This window comes from Ixodes scapularis, unplaced genomic scaffold (genome assembly GCF_016920785.2).
Source record: "Ixodes scapularis isolate PalLabHiFi unplaced genomic scaffold, ASM1692078v2 ptg000910l_1__unscaffolded, whole genome shotgun sequence".
NCBI classification, from domain to species: Eukaryota; Metazoa; Arthropoda; class Arachnida; order Ixodida; family Ixodidae; genus Ixodes; species Ixodes scapularis.
In genome coordinates, this window is record NW_024610067.1 from 916,667 (window position 1) to 934,235 (window position 17,569).

At 44.4% G+C, this 17,569-nt stretch overlaps 1 protein-coding gene across 1 annotated transcript; it reads right to left on the reverse strand.

Moving 5' to 3' along the window:
• Nucleotides 1-3,773: 3,773 nt before the first annotated feature.
• LOC120836766 lies at nt 3,774-4,721 on the reverse strand. Its single transcript, XM_040205805.1, has one exon. The coding sequence runs from the start codon at nt 4,719-4,721 to the stop codon at nt 3,774-3,776; it is 948 nt and encodes a 315-aa protein (XP_040061739.1).
• Between the last annotated feature and the right edge of the window lie 12,848 nt (nt 4,722-17,569).

The window sequence follows — 17,569 nt, forward strand, 5'->3', positions numbered from 1 at the left end:
TATTTTTTATAGCGTTGCTCCCCCCCCCCCCCTCTCTCTGTCTGTCTCTCTCTCTCTGCCTCTCTTTCTTTCTATTTTTTTAAGAACCACCGGATTCTTTTCGTAAAAAGCAGCGAAAGCTTCCAGCGAATATTTCGTTCAGCATCCATCCTTTTAAAACCTCAGCACTTCCTCGTGCCATCCAGAACTCAAACGATCTTTCCGACAATAATTGACACCATATCAGATCGCAAAAAGCTGCGCGGTGCACTGGTTAACAGTTTCTTTCCACCAGGCTGGCACTCAACAAACTGAGTTTTTTCTTCTGTTGTTGAGCTATTGTAACCCTTACATTGTGTTCTTGCTCCCAAGGGCTTACTTATCAAAGCACGTTTATTCCGATTATCACAAAACGTTCGTCTGCCGTCGAAGGAATATTCTAAACTGTATCTTTGTTTTTTGTGTGTCACTATTGGGCTTATTCACATGTCATCACTTTTTACATTAGTGCTACATACCTCTTCCGCGGCAGACGTTTTCAGCGCTCAAGAATAAATAAAGTTGTGGCTACGCTTTCCGTGAGAAAGTCAGGAAATGCATGAAATACATTTGTTTATTGTTCATTTTTGTTTATTTATTACTTACAGTTCGCCCTTGGGGCATTATTTTTTTTTGTTTATTTATTACCTACAGTTCGCCTTGGGGTAATAATATTTAAATGGCGGGGAGAAGTTCGCACAAATATGTGGCCGAGGACTCGAGATTGCCTTTTCGAGTAACCAGACACTTCGTTTGTTTTGACGTTCGCTCGCTATGTAATACCTCACCTCTCTCTCGGATTCAGTCATTATATAATGCCTTTGCTCCTCCCTATCTTGACATCTCAGCACCAATTTCAATGTACCGTCACCATTTGAATGATTTTGTACTTGCCTCTTAGCATGATCATTTTGTTAAATGTTTTACAGCGAAGATGTGTATGGCTAGGTTCTGAAATTTTTCGCGTGCGCGGTCAGAGCGTGTAGATCGAGAATTTCTCCCCATACGAATATACAGACCCATTGTTGGCAGCGCGGTCGCTCGTGCTCGTGCTGCGCTGTCGTCTTCTAATATTCACCAGTAGTCATCGCCCTAGCGACGTTATCAGCAGTTGCACTTTGAACTTGCTATGAGCAAGACGCGCGTAGTTCACTCTGAAGAAGAAGAAGGTGCCCTCAAAGAGCGACAACGAGAGCAAAAGCGCGAATGGGCGCGAAAGCGACGAGAAGCCGCCGAACGCGCAGCGGCCGACGGGTTGGGAAATCGAGTAGCTGCTCTCTGACCGACGAAGAACAACAGCGTGCCCGTCTAGAGCGTCGGCGGCAGCAGAAGCGTGAGTGTGATTGTCTGTATCTGTAATTGTCGATACAGTGACCGTCGCCTTATTTAAATATAGGCAATATTCCAGCAATGTTAAGTTCGTCGGGTACTATGCCTGCGCGGAGTTTTACTGCAGGGGCTCCGTGAAAATGCATTTTCATCTTAAAAGTTTAAAACAAAATTGTAAAGACAATAAAGAGATCCAGAGGACTTGGTACCTGTTGTAGGCGTTGTGGTGAATGTTGAGCCTATAGAGCGGGCGTGGCCAAACTGATGGCGCAAGTAAAATTGTTATATTTTAGGAAGTCCCAAGAAGGGAAGGGAAGGGGTGGTATTGCGAGAACATCGTCCTCTCCACATGCTTTCAACGTTTGTCATTAGACTCCCCTTATAACTTATAGCTTGCCTAAATATAGGAGTTATGGTTTCACACTGCGAAGCTTTTATAATGTAACCGGTGCCTAGTTTCATTTTATTTCAAGCAAACGCTTTCGTCAAGCAGAGAATCTAGATTATACATTCCACTAGATGCGACTTACTAGTTTTTCAACTGTATGGGTGCGTAAAACATAGAGCTCGATATTTAATTATAGGCAGCTGTTTTGCATTACGTATCTCTCACACCAAGTTTGGGCAAGGTTCCAACACAAAGTGAAATTATAAAATTCCAGGTTACATTTCCACCTTATTTGCCCCCGTCTGACAATTGCATTCTGAAATGCTTATCGACAACGAAAACTGCGGTAACTTTATACGCCCAGTTTTTTTTTTTTCCTGTTCCTCGCTGTAATGTTTTCATGAGTAAGCTCAATGCTTGGTCCCAACCATTTTAATGTGGGCGTCTCTAGATCACGTGAGGCGAATTTTGGTTTGTGACGAGCCGCATGCAGCTTGCGAGCCGCAGCATCATGACTTCTGCTCTACAGGCATCGAGGCGGAAGGATAAAAAATCAATACGAAAGAGTGCCAAACAGTATTTATTATGCTTCATAGAAACACCGTAAAATCACATTTGCGTACAAAATAAATAAATGGTTACATTCAATTAGGGGTATTATATTGACACAATAGACCGATTTCACTAAGCGTTCGGCGCATGGGTGACGCCGCCACAACTTTAGTTCACAGAAGGCAGAAGGCCGTGCGTGCGAGTGCACGTGCCGTCTCGTGCTTCCCTCGCGCAAAGCTCCAGCGGGGTTGTCGCACGTGCAGAAAGACTAAAGTTCCCTCGATGCATTGCGGCAGCGGTGGCGTAGTCAAACTGGCTGGTGAGATCGGTCTATTACTAGCGATTGAAAAAAAGGGGATACAGGGTCCGATATACCTCACGTACCCAGGCTCACAACCAAAATGCTTTCAACACAGCCGAGTCATCAGTTAGCCTAAGTGTTCTATGCTTCCTTGCACCCCAAATGAACAGCAGTGGACGCTGCGGACCATCTCAGCCCATCCAGAATTAAGTGATTATCAAGTGAGCTTCTGGTGGGGACACTGAGGTTAAAGCTACGGTGTACTCTCAGCGCTGGAATGGCTGGATGGTTCCTAGCGTCCGATCCGTTAATTTTACGGTGAAAGGGAGCATAGTACCCAATGAGTACATCATACGAGGACAGAAGAAAACAACAAAGCAGTAGAGTGACAAAGCTTGCGCAATATTTTTGATCAAGGCTAAAAGCTCGAACCGTACGAGAACCTCTCTGACGTACTGCAGAACAAGGAAAAATAGCAGTATCACAAAAAAGTTCCATGCTGCGAAGCTTATGAAGACGCGTACATGTATACATTAACGCATTCAGGTGTAGCGTTCAGGTGTGTTCTGCTACAATCGAAAAAAAAAAAAACAGACTGCTCTGTCTGCTGCAAAGGAACAGAGGCTCGAATTTTTTGTCGTTAGGTGCTATTGAAGTTTGTACAACCCAGTGACGCAACAGAAACATGTAGATTGCGACAAGTGAAGTCAAAATAAAATTTAGCACTTTTTTCATAAATTCATCAAAAAAAAAAAAAGCCAGTCACCCACGTTTCAAATCTAGCTTGTCGCGTCATATATATACACACTGTAATCTACAATATCACGCATCAGTTTCAGTGCTACGCACAGTCCCAGCATCGTGAAAAGGCCGTCCGTGTGTTAAAAATAAGAAAAGGATGATACATTCTCACTGATCAACACTTGCATTACACGTCACGAAACGAGTGATGAACTAGAAACAAAGATACCTACGAGAACTTATGACCGCTCGTAGAAATCACAAAACTCTGAATGCAAGATAAAAATAGCAAACACAATTAATATCTCTGCAACAAGCGAGTTCCTACGCTACAAGAGGATTGCCCGGCTTTGTTTTCTGAACGTAGGAATAATAGTCGCGTAGGTTATTTTGGCAACAGACTACTCATTCCAGTCACAAAACCGCATCACAGATAGCGGTTGATCAGCGCTCAGAGTCCCTGAGCATTTGTTTTAATTTCTGGAAGTCCCTGGTTGATGTATTTATACCACGATGTGCCAACTCTGTTCTAATTTCACCGGGGCGCATCGCATCTAGATTCAAAGTCCCACCAGGATTGTCATTTCGCGGAACAACGCTCCTACGTGGTCTTTTCTTTCGACTTTCTTGAATACCGCCCAGAGACCAGTACTCGCGAGATCTTTTCGTGTAGCTTCTTACTGGCGGCCTTTGAGTCTGCAATTCTCCCCGCTTCACTATTTTTAAGACGTCCCATGCGGCGTCCCACTTGTTAGTTTTAGTGTGGTGCAGTTTTTTCAGCGTGTCGTTCTTCTTCTCAAGCCCCTGACTGGAATAAAGGCCCAGGCAGTGCAGTTGTACATGCTTTTGCGCCGAATGCGCACAAAATATGTGAATGTAGGGAGTCACACGGTCTCGACCATATCCTTTGCGGTTTGCGCCCAGCCGCACGAAAACGTCGAGAAAAAGTTTTGTTCGCGCCGAGACGTCAGAGCCTGATGTATCATTCTTGTAAACATTAAGTACTTCTCTTAAGCTGTTCCAGAGCAAAACAACATCTTCGGCTGTGTCGTGATGAAGGACATCTCGAAGACGACCAGGCAGCTTTTCTAGCAGTACGTCAACGTCAGTTCCTGTCAGCGAACTGAAGCTCCTCCCCTGATGTTTCGAATCATTTGAAGAAAAAAGATGGATCCTGACGCCACAATCGTAGATAATCGCAATAAGCTTAGCCACATGGTCCTCTTTCGCTGATGTGTTGCATACTTTTATTGAAGAATCTTTGTCTTGCATTTCAAGAATGAGGTTCTCAACAAGCCTATCAACTATTCTCATTCCCATGTGCATGATGTCAGGTACCACACGGGAGGGTTTTATCATGAGCAGCGGCGGATAACGAACAGAGTTTGTCATATTGTCGCAGTCTTTTTTCATTCCATCTAGGGTACGAGTCATCGCAGATGAATTAAAAAAGCCTGATGGGATGCTGGGATTTGAGCGTTCATGCTTACTGGCCTTGCAGATTGGACACGGATGGGATGAAGCCGCCGACTGCATGCCTTGGAGAAGCAAAATAAACTTCAGATCCGCACCGAAGCAGAGATCCACGGACACGAATTTGTCGTCTACAAGAATACCTCTCTGCGCGGACACATCATTGACTTCTTTGATAATTTCTCCAAATCCTTCTCGAAGGGCGAAGTAGTTTTCTTTTGTCTGAATAATACCAAGAAGGCAGTGATTCTTTGGGCTGTGCCTGTCATCCCCATCTGGTGTTGAAAAGCTCAGCGTGGCCCACGTGCCCTTTCTTGTCACGTTGCATCCGTCCCCTTCGATTTTAACGATCACCGAAGGATTAGATCTACAGAATTCTTCTAAGTTGGCATGGGACTACTCGGCAGCGGACTTAATGTACCGACAAAGCTCCCGCTTGAAGGACACTTGGGCCCCAGGTGCAGTTCCAGGTGTCCGGGAAAGTTGAAACTCTTCGTCCAGATAGTCTCTGCACTCGGAGATTGTTTTTAATGTAGGAAGACTAGGAAGAACTCGTTTCAGTTCATTCCACGCAGTGTTGCTTACTGTGTGTTCATCTAGAACATACACTAAATCCTCAATACGCTTTTTCTCTGCGTTGGTCATCTCGAAGAACGAGGACTGTGGTAGACTTCTACGCACATTTTTTGTAACGCTGTCGTCCTCGTAATTCAGTTCATGCAACTGTTCATGGTTGTCTTGAACAAGCACAGAGCTCAGGTGTACTCCGTACTGTAAAACCAAGGCTTCTGACTGGTCGTAAAGCTGTGACGAAAGTTTGGAAAGAAGCCGGTAGTCATTCCTACGGCTGCCTTGGCCAATAAGAGCGCCACTGTGTGTATAGTTACCAAAATTAACAGTATTTTGGTCTTGTTTTCTCAGCGCTTCCTCTAGCTGGGCCACCTCGCTTTCCAAACTGGAAACTGTGCGACGTAGTTCCACGTTTTTCCGTTCAAGGGCGCTCAGAGCAAGACAGGTCTGAACAGGCGGAGAACTCCCACCGACTTGAGTCGTACTCTCCAATTCATTGTCCAGATGAATGGTTGAAATTTGCTCGAACCTGTCGTGATGGTGAGTGCTGCTGCCTTGGCTGCCACTAACTAGCTCTTCAGAGCTTGCAAAGAATGCTTCACCAACTAATTCGGAAAGGTCGACTTGGAATGTTGTGTCCCTTGAAAGAAAACTATACCTTTTTCTGCCCTTTAACTTGTGGACCGTGGATAGTGTTCTTCGGTACTGTGAGAGAAATTTCTCATTGATTTGTACTTCGTTGGCGACTCTTACATAGCTTTGGATTATAGAGCTAATCCCGAGATTGGGCTCGCAGGTTAATGCTCTAACAACTGCCTCAAGTTTGCACTTGAGCAATACGCTCGCCCCCAAAAATGTGACCGCTACACTCTCTCGAAGTATGTCCATAACTGGCTCTCTTCACGAGGAAATATGTTAAGCCGTTCATACATCAAGACTCTTTCGAGTTCACGCCTGTGTGGAAATGTAAATATGCACTTTTTCATGGGGGTACGAGAGAACCTCGCCGTCACTTCCTTGAATTTTACGTGAAAAACGCAATACTGGCTTCATCCTTATAGGTAAAGCAATCTGAGCACCTTCACCCGACTTAGGGAACACTTCCCTCCATCCATCCGGCAAATTAAGCCGTTCAAAGTCAGACTCGTGACTATAAAGAGACCAGCCCTTCCCAAGGCTTTCACCCTTGCTAGCAAACACCCAGCGAAATACGTCGAGTTCAAAAGGAACCTTAACCAGACCACTGGATGTCTTCGTGTTGCTCACTTTTCTGGCGAATGTCGAGGACGAAACTGTCCCGCGCTGCTTCGAGGCGAGCATCTGTGGGTCTCGACGGCGTCTCGAAGCTTGCCAAGCAGCGAGCAGTCAGGTTTCGACGTGGTTTAAAGGTGCAGTTCCACTTGGAGTATCCTGTCCACTTGAGGAGGTACCCCTTTCTCTGCAAAATAAAGTGCAACCTTGATTATAAAAGTGTACAATCACCCGGACGCCAAACGTTAAGACTCTCTGCAGTCTAATGAGATAATATATAAAACTGGATTCATGTGGGCAGGTCAGTGGAAAGTTCGTTATAATCACAGCACATAATGTAACAAAAAGTGACCTTGATTAAAATCCTGAGGCTCCAATTTATTCTGTCGATCGAACTGTTAAATGCAGAATTGCATTGTATAATAAATGTTGGCTTTTCGTGATATTTTATTGTCACTCTGTTCCTACATTTGGCTTTATCCAAACACTGAATAAAGCCAGATGTTTGGTGTTTTCCTTGTGCACTCGTGGAGAAGATTGAAATTTATATGGTCCTTAATACTACGTATACAGTCGATAGATGCAGAACGCTTTGTGTTTGTCAGCCTGTTTCTCCCGTAGGATTCCTGTGGCTTTCTGAGTTGTTTTCCTTTTGGGGATTTGATACTTGCTTGGCTTTTGTTTTTCTGGAATTTCCATGAAAGGCTAAGACACTCAACGCATTCTGCGTTTACCGACTTTAGAACAGTACCACGGTATATTTACTCTTTCCCCATGAAATCGCAATTGACTCAAATTAACTATTTGTTTGTCGTAGAGAGCCTATTGCTTGGTTTCCTGGTCTTCTGGTGCCGCCAGAGACCTCTGCACTTCTGCCTAGGTGTTTATGGCAATTATTTTCTGTAGGTCATGTGATCATGTAACCAGATCACGCCATGACGTAACTAAGAGTGACAATCACAAAGTGGTTGTGCGACCGGCATTGAAACTGCCCTAGAATTAAAGAAGCGATGCAGGCGAGTTGGTTGTGCATATTTGTAAAAATTACAACATCGCATAAAAGAAATAAAGCTGAAGAGAGGCAAATACGGCAAGCGCTGAACAAACAACGGAACTTGACTGAAGAAAGACAGCGACAGCAAATGCCACAAATATTCGTAATGTGACCAACAACGACGCAAGTGTCATTGTTGGTCACGTCACGTGTCGATAAAATCAATCTTTTCTTGCGGAGATAGAGCGCAGGAACTGGCTAACAAAATTATCAGGAACATCTTTTTTTTTTATCTGATGTGCTTCTAAGACTTCTGACATATTTTTCACTTCATCTTCCAGAGAACGTGGTACCACTAAAGTTGGGCTGCCCTTGAATGCCGGTTCCGTGTTTGATTTCCGGCGAGGCACAAGGTCGTTTAATGTGTGCTCCATTTATTTGTGTTACCCTCTTCACTCTTACAAAGAGCCGAACCACGGTGAACACGCACGCGAAACACGGGCTTTTAATGCGAGAGCGTTAACGAGCTCGTGTCGCAGAAAAGCCGGCGTCGGTGGCGTGACGGGAAAATCCAGGATTGTTCGATGGGGTACGACGTCACAGCACATGACCTCGCGCGGGAATTTCAAACAACCCACAAAGCTCACGTGAAACGTGACGTCACGCGTGGAATGAAAGTGATTAAAACATGAAATGCAATGCGAATTAAAGGTCGCCGCGTGTCTCAAATAATTTCATTTTTTAAAGTCCTTCATTCGCCTTAAAGAAAAAAATTGAAGAATTCCGGGCGGGATTCAAACCTACTACCGTTCCGGTGGCGAGCCAGGCAGGGTACTGACTAGGCCACGCAACGCACGCTTGCACGGCTTGGGAACGAGGACTGTTGTGTCATGAGCACTATGTTGTTGCGTGACTCAAGAGCATGAGAAGCGAATGAGAAGGCGATGCGAACGGGGCCCGATAACGCTATCGCGTTCCACTCTTAAAGGCGAAGCTTAAGCGTCATCCAAGTTTTTACGAACACAAAAGACAGAGCATGGCTATGCGATGAAACTAAAATTTCAACGAAGTTGAAATTACTAGCTGGAAATAGGTGGATATGAGCATTAATCGAAAGCTGGCCTTAAAAGCTAAAACCAACATCTGCGGTACATTATAATATAGCATATAAAAAGAAATTAGAATTTGTCCTGTCCTATTATACACTAGTATAAAATAACATGAAACCTTACTCACCGTTTTGGCGATAACTCTCTCCACCGCGAAGTAGGACATGAAGAGGTGGATGGCTGTTGCGAGTAGTGATCGACGAACAGGCAACGTGCAAGTTCATCACGGAGTGCATGCGTTTATATAGGAGCTTTCAGGCCCGCGTGACAAGCTCCCACAATTCAGCTCAGTACGGCGTTATGACCATATCAGGAGTTCTTAGTACTTATCAGAAATTTGCACACGCCACCACGTTTTTGGAGCATGACATAAGAGCAGTAGTGAGGACTGCTGCACCGAGATTGTGAAGATTATTCACATTTCAAGAAACAGGCTGCTGCGCATGTGCGTTGTATATAATCAAAAACACGTACGTGTGGAAAAATACAAATGTTGTTCTGTCAACAACATGAATGATATTGCCTTTTTCACTTCCGCATAATTCCAGCGTAACTTTCTGATACTCCTATCAGAAAGGTAGTTCCAAAAGTGCAATGCAACGCCGTTCTTATTCTAATGTGTGAGTACTACTCCGCTGACACAGCGGCCACCGAGCGAGATTGGTTCCTGCTAGTAAGAGGAGGAAATCAGAGGATTTAGGAACGACTTTATAACTCCACAGTAAATTCAGCTGAAACGAGTGGAACTCCCGAATTTTTGATTTTGTCCAAACGCCGAGGTCTAGTATAAAAACTAATTCGAGTAAATATGCGATATATTCCTGAAGTATGCAATTCTTCGGTCCTATTCCGTTAATTGCTTTAAACAGACACAGTCGTTAAAATTTGATCATATAGCATGACCTCACTACAATGATTAGAGCCTGTGTTCCTCAAGGCCTTCAAATACTCTAACAAAAACGTCGTGAGCTTATGTTAATGTCTGCCCTCACACATCATAAAGTTAAAAAACCTTTCTCAGTTTTCACGTCGGTCGGTCTGTCGAGGGGGTGGTGGTTGCAACCACATAAGATATCGCACCTTCGGTGGTCGCACGGACACGTGATCATGATCATAAGGGATCACCTGTCCATCGTCACTGAGGTCACGTGACCATAGTCCGTGGGGTCCCGTCCACCACGCGACCACATAAGAAATAGCGCACCTTTGATGGCCACACATGGTCGCGTGACTGAGTCGGAAGCAACCTGAAAATACTGATAATAGCGCACTTTTGCTGGCCACATGTTCATGCGTAAGCGTCGTTTGTTTGTGGGTGGGGGTCACGTGACCATGGCCCATCGGTTTTCGTCCACCACGTAGCCACACTAGAAATAACGAACCTGCTGGTCGCACGGTCAAGTGCCCATGATCCGTGGGGTCACGCGTGACCGTCGACCACTACGTGATCCCCCTGCAGTACCCTTCCGGAGCATCTTCAGAATTCCAGAAAAGCACTCGCGGAAGAAGCCATATAAAGGACCTCACGGAAGTCGACAAAGATTCATAGAGGTTCCATAACAGTTCCAGACCCCTTTAACGAAGAAGCGTTTACGCCATAAAAGACGGTGCAAAATGCTGCGAGTTCCATGAGAATCTCCTACACGATTTGGTTTATAATTTCTTATTTATAGCTATATCTAATTTTTCTCTTCAATGAACCGCAGCAAACGTTACGATTCATCCCAGCCAACCCAGCCCGGTGAGCGTGCCACATGACTTTACATTTTTCGCACTGCTGCGCAATACCGTCTGATCACGTGGCGCACTCTCTGTGTTGGTTTGGTTCCGAGGTTCGTGAAGTACCTTTCTCTTCATTTGTGACTGAGACAGAGTAATACCCGTTTCTTCCTCAATGCTCTTTATTCCAGGGCTAACATAATTTTCTACATTTCTACAGCAGTACGCTTCCGGCCACCGTTTTATTGAACAAAGACAGAGGGTCTGGCTACTTCGTTAGGAAAGGGGAGATCAAAGTTAGTGTTAAAGAAAAAAACATAGCTTAGCTTATCACTTCGCGTCCGCATACACGATGCACGCACGCGCGCACGTTGCGCTTTTAGAATTGCTTTGAAGGCTCGTTGGGCGTTGTCGTGTTGTTCATGGGCCAAGCAGTTTGGCGAGTCTGAAAGGTTTCAGTGTTCATCCGCTCAGATGTTGTTTCTATGATATCTCCTCGAACCTTGGTATCTCTATACTCAAGTGGTAGACGACGCGAAATATATAATTTTCATCCCTCTACTACATGCTGGTATCATGGCAAATACTTGAAAATAACTCTATTTTGAAAAAAAACCGCTTCAAAGTGGACCTGGTTTTTCAGTACTGACGGTTTCGCCCTACTTTTCAAATTTGAGCACACGCGCCTTCACAGGGAACTTTTGGAGCACGGCTCATGCACCCATTCTGGGCGAAATATATAATTTTCATCCCTCTACTACATGCTAGTGCCATGGCAAATACTTGGAAATAAATCTGTCTTGAGAAAAACCGCTCCGAAGTGGACCTGGTTTTTCCGTTTCGGCGGTTTCGTCCCATTTTTAAAGTTTGAGCACACGCGCCTTCACACGGAACTTTTGGAGCACGGCTCATGCACCCATTCTGGGCGAAATATATAATTTTCATCCCTCTACTACATGCTAGTGCCATGGCAAATACTTGGAAATAAATCTGTCTTGAGAAAGACCGCTCCGAAGTGGACCTGGTTTTTCCGTTTCGACGGTTTCGTCCTATTTTTAAAGTTTGAGCACCCGCGCCTTCACAGGGAACTTTTGGAGCACGGCTCATGTACCCATTCTGGGCTAAATATATAATTTTCATCCCTCTACTACATGCTAGTGCCATGGCAGATACTTGGAAATAAATCTCTCTTGAAAAAAACCGCTCCGAAGTGGACCTGGTTTTTCCGTCACGGTTTCGTCCCATTTTTAAAGTTTGGGCACCCGCGCCTTCACAGGGAACTTTTGGAGCACGGCTCATGCACCCATTCTGGGCGAAATATATAATTTTCATCCCCCTACTACATGCTAGTGCCATGGCAAATACTTGGAAATAAATCTGTCTTGAGAAAAACCGCTCCGAAGTGGACCTGGTTTTTCCGTTTCGACAGTTTCGTCCCATTTTTAAAGTTTGAGCACCCGCGCCTTCACAGGGAACTTTTGGAGCACGGCTCATGCACCCATTCTGGGCGAAATATATAATTTTCATCCCTCTACTACATGCTAGTGCAATGGCAAATACTTGGAAATAAATCTGTCTTGAAAAAAACCGCTCCGAAGTGGAACTGGTTTTTCCGTTTCGACGGTTTCGTCCCATTTTTAAAGTTTGAGCACCCGCGCCTTCACAGGGAACTTTTGGAGCACGGCTCATGCACCCATTCTGGGCGAAATGTATAATTTTCATCCCTCTACTACATGCTAGTGCCATGGCAAATACTTGGAAATAAATCTGTCTTGAGAAAAACCGCTCCGAAGTGGACCGGGTTTTTCCGTTTCGACGGTTTCGTCCCATTTTTAAAGTTTGAGCACCCGCGCCTTCACAGGGAACTTTTGGAGCACGGCTCGTGCACCCATTTTGGGCGAAATATATCATTTTCATCCTTCTACTACATGCTGGTGCCATGGCAAATACTTGGAAATAAATCTGTCTTGAGAACAACCGCTTCAAACTAGACCTGGTTTTTCCGTTTTGACGGCTTCGTCTAACTTTTCAAATTTGGGCCTCTGCTCATCCACAAGGAACTTGTTTAGAACATTCGGGTCTTTAACTGGGAAAAATGATAAAATTTAAGTCCATCAATTCAATCATGATACAACTGCATATCCTTTAAAATAAACCTCCTCGATGGGAATGGCGTTCGAGCGAGGACGTTACGTAGTTCTCATTTTCCAATGTTCTCCTCGCTGGATCGACCGACATGTTTTTTACTTGATATTTTGAATTTATGTGCTTGACGTGTCATGAAGAGACCATCAAGTACAGTCAGCTTCCTTGCCAAATAATCACCCAATATTCCCAATTTATTCGCCTTAAATGTAGCTTCGCCAAGGTCAATAATTTCTTAATGATTAAAAACAATATTTCAATATCTTTTCTTAGCATGATAAAATTTCTAAATGAAAAAACAAATAGCTGCTTTCTTTGTTTGGTTGTTTAGTGATCCCAGCAGCAGAATGCAGGCAACGATTCTGAACAGCTGGCTGATCGATTATGCGCCTGCTTCGACAAACTGGTCTCAGGAACCCGAGCAAATAAGTTTGAGAGAAGACAGAGCGTACACTACGCTTCCTGGATGTTTTTGCCTTGTCGCAGTTATATGGCAAATCTCGTATCTTTCTGTATTTTTAAATTAGGGAGGTTTGAAAATCACTTTGTGTGGCACGTTTGGGAGAGGTGCCCCAGAAGAATGTTTTTTCTACGCATTACAAAATATCATACAAATCACGAAACTTTGTCATATGATTGGGGGAGGGTTGTATTTATAATATAAAATTAAAATTTATTTCACTCATCTAATAATCTATTTTAAAAACCGATCAAACCTGATACAACCCATAGTGGCTATGCATCAAATAATTTACTCGAATGAGGAACCTGCAGTTTATGCGCTGTAATCTTGACTTTTTTTGCGGAAGGATTGGATCGTGTCAGAGATTGGACGGGTAGTATGGCAAATCTGAAAAAATGTGATGTTGAGCAAATATTGCCGTATTTCTATATTTAATACATTGCTTCTATGGGAGCGTTGCCATAATCCGCCAAGAGATGGCGCTAGCATGCGATGGCACAGATTTCTGGGGATGTATTAGTGCGAGTCGTTCTGCGTTCACCGTGGAGTTTCGAGGAAGTTGTCTTCAACTGACCTCATCTTCGAATGCATCTTCGAAAGCACTGTGCGGGTGCTTGGGCTCGTAGTGGGACTGGCCTAAGTCTAGCGCCCCACGCCTTTGAATGCTCTGCGCGGGTACTTGGGTTCGTATCGGGACTGACATAAGCCTAGCATCCCACGTCAACTATGTTGCTGGATCTGGCTTCATTTGTTCCTTAGCGCGTGTTGGTACTTGGTACTCGATAAAGATGTTGTTTCCCATGAAAGTGGCCCTGCGGGTTTGTGAATTGGGCTACTGATTTTATTGCAACAATGGTGTATTATCCAAAAGATAGTACCTACATGGGTAAGAATTGGCGAGCCATTTGGTCGAGAACAGTCTGGTGTTCGGCTCGCATATCACTTTTATTAATGTTCCCGTCATTTCGCTTCGGAAGACAAGAAGCTCTCAAGTCCTGCAGCGCACCTGGCCCGCCAAAGCGAATATTTTAGGTCACGCATTAATCGTGCGTCCTGACGCCCGCTCACCTGAATCGCGGAAGAAAAAATAACAAGAAGGAAATAACAGCTGTAATGACTAAATATAGATTTGTTTTGTTTTTTTGTTTGTCTTTTCGGTCGCTTTTTACGCCAGACCCACAACCGCTGACACATGCTTGTACTAAACTGTGGCTTATGCATGATGGAACGCACGAACGCCGCTTCCATGGTCGACTCTTGCGAGTGTTGTAAAATATGTTGGACGGGGTGGGAATAACAGACGGACAAAGTCGAAAACGGACGTCCACGGACAGCGTTCATATCCGCGTCCTACGGGCATTGCAGACGACGAAATACGGTAATGAAATGGCAGACAATGCCGGAGGCTACCGCGCGGCTGCTCGCACGTTTCGCAGGCAGTGTCGGACGCCAGACAAGAGGCACAGGAAGTCGCGAAAGGGAGACAATGTGTTTGGAAGCGTGTTCAGCCGAGCCGCCGAGCAGCCAAGCCAATCCAGACGTAATGGGCGGGGCCACTGGTCTGTGGACACGGCTCGCAGCGAAACGTCACCTTCATCTAAATTGCGTATGACGGCGTAAAACTTGCGCGAATTTTCTTTCTTTTTTATTTTGTGGAAAAAATGCCAATGATACGTCCGCCATCTATGCACTTTAAAAAATGATTTTTTTTTTTCATTTTAGTTCCCCTTTAAAACTAAACGGACTATAGAAGGCACCCAAAACTACTGTAAAGGGATCGCGTCTTAAACGCAACTCTCCTAGTGTTCCTTTTTCTCTTTTTTTTACAATGATTGGAATGTTATGTTCTAGAAAAAGGATAAAATATTTAAAAATGTGTACGCGTCATAGTGTGTACACGCAGATAACACTGGGTTTTTTTGCCTCGGGCTTAACGAGTTAGTTTGCTTAGTTTGCGCGTAGTTATAACCCACAATGTGAGGCAATGAGTTGTGGTGGGTTCACCATAGTCCCTGCCAGTCTAAGAAACACAGAGTACGACTTATAATGGAGCCTTCTGGTGGCCTAGTCTGTGCATATTGGTAACAGGAAAGAACAGCGCAGAAAAGACACAAGAAAAAGTGAAAGCCGTTTACAACTCCCTGTAACGCCGAATTGGAGCGCAGCTCTTGAGGAGGAGGAGGGAAGGGTACTGAGAGGAGGGTAGACCCCTCCTCCTACCCCTCCTCCTCCTTCTCCGCCTCCTCCCCTCATTCTTTAATATGCCCCGGGGGGTCACCTGACCTTGGGGGAGGGGGTCACGTGACCTCGGGGGGGGGGGGGGGCACGTTATCTCCGATGTCGCGTGACCTTGGGGGGGTCATGTGACCTTGGGGGGTCACGTGACCCCCCAGAAAAAAATTTTCCGCTAGATTTAGCGGGGAATTTTTTTCGCTAGATTTAGCGAGGAAATTGTTCTGCTAGGTTTAACGGGAACATTTTTCCGCTAGATTTAGTGGGGAATTTCTTCCGCTAAATCTAGCGGGGAACTTTTCCCGCTAGATTTAGCGCGGAATTTTTTCCGCTAGATTTAACGGGCAATTTTTTTTGCTAGATTTAATGGCAAAATTTTTCCGCTAGATTTAGCGGGGAAATTGTTCCGCTAGATTTAGCGGAGAAATGTTTCCGCTAGATTTAGCGGGGGAAATTTTTCCGCTAGATTTAGCGGGGAATTTTTGCGCTAGATTTAGCGGGAAATTTTTTCCGCTAGATTTAGTGGGAAAATTTTTTCACCGGACAGCGGAGAATTTTTTCCGCTAAATTTGGCGGGAAAAATTTCCCGCTAGATGTAGCGGGCAATTTTTCCGTTAGACTTAGCGGGGAATATTTTCCGCTAGATTTAGGGGGGAAATTTTTCCGCTAGATATAGGGGAAATTTTTCCCGCTAGATTTTTCCGCCAGATTTAGCGGAGAATTTTTTCCGCTAGATTTAGCGGGGAAATCTTTCCGCTACAATTAGCGGGGAATTTTTCCCGCTAGATTTAGCGCGGAAATTTTTCCGCTAAATTTGGCGGGGAATTTTTCCCGCTAGATTTAGCGGAGAAATTTTTCCGCTAGATTTAGCGGAGAAATTTTTCCCCTAGATTTAGAGGGGTAATTTTTTCCACTAGATTTAGCGGGAAAATTTTTCTGCTAGATTTAGCGGGAAAATTTTTCCGCTAGATTTAGCGGGGAATTTTTTCCGCTAATTCTGGCGAGAAATATTTCCCGCTAGATTTAGCGGGGAATATTTCTGCTAGATTTAGCGGGGAATATTTTCCGCTAGATTTAGCGGGGAAATTTTTCCGCTCGATTTAGGGGGAATTTTTCTCGCTAGATTTTACGCTAGATTTAGCGGAGAATTCTTTTTGCTGCGGGGAAATTTTTCCGCTACATTTAGCGGGGAATGTTTCCCGCTAGATTTAGCGGGGAAATTTTTCCGCTAGATTTAGAGGGGAATTTTTCCGCTAAATCTAGCGGGGAAAATTTTTCCGCTAGATTTAGCGGGGAGATTTACCCATAATGCACCGCGCGGTTACGCCGACGGTGAAGGCGACGCCGACGCCGCTCAAGCCGGAAACGGGCCCCTAAGAGCTGCGCTCTAAAAGTAGGTAAAAGAAGCTGACATCGTAATCGCATTAGTGGTAAGGTGCCTTTGCCTTTGCATGTCCTGCGTTCCTTAATTGGTTAGTTCAATCATTCACTTATATTAGTGTCCACAAATGCAGCTTGACGCCTCCTTAAGGATGCACAATTCAACTCCTCTTGAACAAAGATAAAAACATAAGAAGCATGACAACAAATTTTAAGAAGTTAAAACAAATCATTGGCATAATTTTACTGTCAAAATTAAGCATGTTATAAAAAAGTTCAGGCAGTGATATGTTCAAATCTAAATGTCAATGGAAGCTGCATTTTTTTTTGTAAAGCTGCCAAAGAGGGCGAATCACAAATATAATTTGAGAGTATCGTTTTTGGCTTATTAACGTGCTAAAAATATTGTTTTTTTTTTATTGCAGAGTGCGCTCTTGTGGTGTACACAAAGGCAACTAAGAGGAACGTTGATGACTGCGCAGATCACTTTCCGTCCACTTGCAGCGATATGCGTTTCCCAAACCTGGTTCCTTCGGAATGCAAGAACGGCAACTGAACTGCGATATCCCGATGCGTGGATTGTTCGTGCACTTCCGCGTTTTGGGGGATACTTCCCATTCAACCGTATAATTTGTGTGTTTTATAAACAATAGTAAATATGAATTCCCCATATGACTTTCCTGGTGTGCAATAAATGGCAAGTACATGCAAACAGACACATGCAACCGCACACCATGCCATACGTATCAACTTTTTTTTATCTTCCAATACATTATGCCGTTTACTGAAAACTGTCACACTACGACAATTAGTCACATTCACAACCAATTAGATCGCTGCAATCGCTCGAAAGTAACGTAGTGTCCAGCATCACGTGACGAAGCCAGGTATTTTCTCCGCTTTA

Coding starts and splice junctions, on each gene's coding strand:
- LOC120836766 (XM_040205805.1), bottom strand. CDS start 4,721: ATGACAAACTCTGTTCGTTATCCGCCGCTGCTCATGATAAAACCCTCC.